Below are 4,633 nucleotides of genomic sequence, written 5' to 3' on the forward strand. Positions count from 1 at the left end.
CGCGACGCCAGGTCAGCGGATATCGCCCCCAGGCAGGCCGGCGCGGCGGCGGGGCAGGACACTATGGCAAGGGCTGACTGGGCGGCGGCGTCCAGCTCGCCGATGGCGATCTGGTCGCCAGCTGCGGCGGCGCGCAGGAAAGCCTCCGTGGCCGCGCCCGTCTCGTGCACCATGGCTGTGGGGGCATGAGACAAAGTGTTTGCATGTGTGTGAGTGTGTGAAGGGGAGGTGCATGTTCATGTGTGTGTTTGCATCTTGATGTGGGCCTGCGTCTGTGGGTGCATGTATGTTGGTGTGGGTGTGGCGGTTGGGTGTGCATGCGTTGTGTGCATGGGCAGCGCAGTGATGCAGTGGCTCATCGTGACACATGGGGGGTCGAAGGTCGCCACATGGGCGGTGGTAGCGACAGGGGGATGGCCGTGAGCGGGCAGCCAACAGAGCGGCTGGAGGCGGGCAGCCCAGAGCGCAGTGACGCCGCCGCCGAGGGGCGTTTGCGTGCGCTGCGTGACGTCGCGCTCACATGCGAAGGCGCCGTCCGGCCGCTCCAGCAGCGCTTTTGGTGTGTCATACTCCACCGCCACGCCCTGGGGCAGGACAGGGCGCATATGGGTTGGGCGGGATAAGGTGCTGAGGAGCGACTGGGGTATGGGGTGCGGCACCATGGGTGGGGCGTAGCATGCGGCTCCCAGGCCGTCTATAGGGGATGGGGTTCTGGTGGTCACTGCCAGGCAGGCCCGGGCGGCCTCGCTCGCCCCCAAATCAAGCCACATCCCCTCGCGTGTCCCGCTCGTGCTTGTCTTGGTGTTTGTTGATGCGTCCATTCATCAATGCGCTTGGCAGTGGCACATGCACTCCTGAAAGCCCTGCCGACCTTCAAATCACCCCCGCCCGCGCTTGTGCATCCATATCTGGAAAAGCTGCCGCCCATCAATTCACCCTGTCCCCCCCTCTGACCTGGTCCAGCACCAGCACCCTGTCGCTGGCGATGATGGTGTGCAGGCGGTGCGCCACCGCGATGATGGTCCGGTCAGAGAACTCGCTGGGAGGGGTGGGGGGGGGGAGGGGAGGGGGTAGCGGGGATGTGGGGGGTAAGGGGGTTGAGGGGTTTGGGTTGCAATGGGAGGAGAGAGAGGCGGGGAAGAGCGCAGCGTGCTGGTACAGGGGCGGCGAAGCAGGTGGGGTTTGAGGCAGCGGGGGAGGGGTGCGCACAAGGAGCAAGGGGCCCAGCTCAAGGGCGGCGGGGCGGCGTGCACGAGCTGTTAGCCAAGAGTTTGGGTCTCTTGCTCCTGGCTTATCGCCACGTCACACCCTCTCCGTCTCACCCCAGCGGCCCCCAAACGCAAGCATCCGCCTGGACCCGAGGATCCCCCCCTTGGGCACGGTCATTGGCTCACCTCGGCACTCCTTGCCATGGGCCACAGCAAACACCCACACCCATCCCTCAACCCCTGCTGTCCAGCTGACCCCCCCTTTAACCGCCCCCCCCAACACACACAACGGCCCTGCCGCCTCACGTGGCCATGGTGGTCTGGATGAGGGCGTCCGTCTCAACGTCAACGTTGGCGGTGGCCTCGTCCAGCACCAACACCTGGCGGGTGCACAGTTTGTAGGTGGATGGAAGGGGGGGGCTGACGTTGGGGTAGTCGTGAGAAGAGCTGTGAAAGGTTTGTGGTCATCTTTCGGCCGAATCGCACGCGCGGTGTGATGGATTGGTAGCAGTGAGACGAGGCGCGGCAGCCGTGAGGCAGCGTCCCCTTTTCAGTCGCGAACCAGGCTTTGTGGTGCGCGGGCGCGTGCAAAGCGCTCAGCCGCATGCGCACGATTGCGGCAGCGGCCGCCGAGCGCCCCCACCTTTGCCGGGCTGAGCACCGCGCGCGCGAGCGCCAGCAGCTGCTTCTGGCCCGCGCTGAGGGGTGCCCCGCCCTCCGCCAGCGCGTGGTCCAGGCCACCCCCCAGGGACTCCACCAGGGGGGCCAGGTGGGCGCGCCTTGGGAGGCGAGGACCGGTTGTTGTGAAGGAAGGGTGAGGGACAAAGTGGGGGAGCGCGAATGAGAGGGGGGGATGTTGCTGCTTGGGGGGTTGTGGACTGTGCGGCCCGTTCAATCGTGCCTGCTCATGCATGCGTCCTGCAATGCCCGCCCGCACTGCCACTGGGTGGGCCGCAGGTCACTCCTCCAGGTCACTCCTGCCAGCTAGGCCACCTCAGACCCCCCCCCCCCCACACACACACACAAACACACGAACACGCACGCATGCGTGCACAGACACACACGCACGTATGCACACACACCTCCCTGCGCACACACACAACCCTCAAAACCCAATATCCCTGACCTCAGTGCGCTCCAGAGCTCGGCGTCAGAGTGCTCCCCAAAGGGCGACAGATTGACGCGCACACTGGCCGCAAACAGGACTGGCACCTGCACACGCGGGACGTCAGTCAAGAGGGGCCGGACGCGCAGTCGGGGCAAACGACGGCGATGGGTGCGGACCGAGCGACACCAGGCAGGCAACCGCCTTGAGCAAATCTCCCAATGATATCCTGCCCTTGTCAATGCTTTTGCCAGACTCGCCCCCTCTGACCAGCCAGCGTGCGCATCAACTCCGGCTGTGCAGCCGCAGGTGCGCGCGAAGCGCAAGGGGTGCAAACGTCCCGCGCGCGAGCACAGCCAGCGCAGGGTGCAGCAGCGCGTTGCAGCGCGTGCGTGCACACGCGAGCCCCCTCCTTGCCTGTGGGATGAGCGCCATGGCCGAGCGCAGCTGCTTTAGGCCCACTCTCGTCGTGTCAATGGCGTCCAGCAGGATGGACCCGCCCTGGCGGGGTTTTTTGGAGGGGGGGGGGTGCGCGGTGGGGGGGGAGGTACCGTGACGGGGGTAGGTGATGAGAAGCGGGGGAGGGGACCGTGCCTTGTTTTGGGGCAGAGACTCAGGGTGTGCAGGGTTGGAGGGGTGGTGAGGTCGGGGCCAGGGAAAGGCGTTTGCAGTGGTGGGGCCTGGTCGCAGGATTTGTTGGAGGCACTCAGGCAGGAGGGCTGCGGGGCTCAGGGGCGAGGAGCCAGGCCCAGCCCAGGACATCAAACTGCAAGCTGCTGGCACGAGCCCCCGCGCTGCTCCATGCCCCGCATCCCCCACACACATGACAGCAGGACGTGGACAGTTTCACGCAGGCGTGGCTCAGGATACAAAAGTTTGAGAGATATACGGACACCATTCGCAACCCCGCTCCACCCCCGCCCACCTCGACCTCTGTCAGCCTGAACAGGGCCCCAATGACGCTCGACTTGCCGGCCCCGGTGCGCCCCACGACGCCGACCTAGCGGTGTGGGCATGAGGGGACGACGCGAGGCAGGCGTCGGCATAGGCGTGCGTGCGTGCATGTGCGTGTGCGTGTGTGTGTGTGTTTGTGTGTGTGTTTGTACATTGACGGCGAGTGAGTGACGACTGCGCCGCCAGGAGAGGGTGGCAGTACACTGTGCTCGAAAGGACCCTGCCTTGCAAATGACTTGCAGACTGTGAGGCGGGTGCGGGCACCTAGGCGAGTGCTCACACAGCGGCTTCCCTGCATCGGCTGTCATGAGCCAGGCTCAAGCAACGCGGCGTGCAGGTGCAGATGCGCGGCGGGCGCTGCAATGCGTGCGCTGCGAGGCGGTACCCGCCTTGTTGCGTGGTGGTATGAGGAAGGAGAGGCCCTTGAGCACCAGGGGCAGCCCGGGGCGGTACCTGTGTGTGTGCATGTGTGTGTGTGTGTGCATGTGTGTTTGTGCGTGCGCAAGTGTCCAAGTGTGCGTGCGTGCGTGCTTGTGTGTTTTTTTGAGTGTGTGCATGCTTGTGTGTGTGTGAGTGTGTGTGCGCGCGTGTGTGTAAGTGTTTGTGCGCGTGCGCGCACACACTTGTATATATGCGCATGTGAGGTGTAAAGCCGACCCGCTTGAACAGGACGTCACATCCTCATCCCACTGTACCACGACTCACATTACCACGCCGCAGCGCACCAGACTCTTGACGCTGGGAGGCCACCACCCATCACATGTCGCCCGCGGCTGTTGCCTCTCCCACGTCACCCGTCACCCGTCACCCCGCCCACCTCATCTTGACGTTTGCAAACTCAACCTGCCCCTCCTTTGGCCAGCCCTCTGGCGCAGAGCCGGGAATGACGGCCGCCGCCTCGCTCTCCAGGCTGCACCCAGGGTGTGGGCAGGGAAGGTGTTTTGGGGGGAGGAGGTGTGAGGGGGAGGCAGCGCAATTTGGATGGGCAAGTGATTGGGTTTGGAACAGCCTGCGGTGCCCAGGCGCCAGGCGCTTGGGTCATGGCTCAGAACAATTGCTTGTTGAGTAGCAGAGAAGAGCAACGCAGACAAGGGCATGCAACCACGGCAGTCCACACTTCAATCGTTGCTGACTGGCACAACCAGCGCTTTGTCACATCACACGGCAGCAGCTGCCGCCGCAGCGCCCTCCCCTAAGCCCGGGCGGCTCCAGGAGCAGGCGCCCGCGGCAAGGCGTGACGTCACGTGCCGTCATCAGCCCTCACGTGCTGTACTCGTGCAGGCGCTCCACCGCGTTGAAGCTCTGCTCCGCCACGGCCCCAATGCGCAGTGTCATCGACGTGACCATCGTGAATCTGGGGGGGGGG

General features: G+C 65.0%; 1 protein-coding gene across 1 annotated transcript; it reads right to left on the minus strand.

Annotated features, from left to right (window-relative positions):
• Positions 1 to 78: 78 nt before the first annotated feature.
• On the minus strand, positions 79 to 4,602 carry MNEG_14239 (Multidrug Resistance Protein family; the record flags this gene model as incomplete). The annotated part of the gene is made up of 11 exons (XM_014037289.1): positions 79 to 175; positions 521 to 584; positions 955 to 1,039; positions 1,515 to 1,588; positions 1,852 to 1,987; positions 2,335 to 2,420; positions 2,776 to 2,814; positions 3,239 to 3,313; positions 3,699 to 3,720; positions 4,085 to 4,177; positions 4,532 to 4,602. Coding segments are annotated over 11 exons (842 nt in total), but the record flags the coding sequence as incomplete, so codon positions are not given.
• Between the last annotated feature and the right edge of the window lie 31 nt (positions 4,603 to 4,633).

The sequence above is a fragment of the Monoraphidium neglectum genome, assembly GCF_000611645.1.
Source record: "Monoraphidium neglectum strain SAG 48.87 unplaced genomic scaffold scaffold04347, whole genome shotgun sequence".
Lineage (NCBI taxonomy): Eukaryota > Viridiplantae > Chlorophyta > Chlorophyceae > Sphaeropleales > Selenastraceae > Monoraphidium > Monoraphidium neglectum.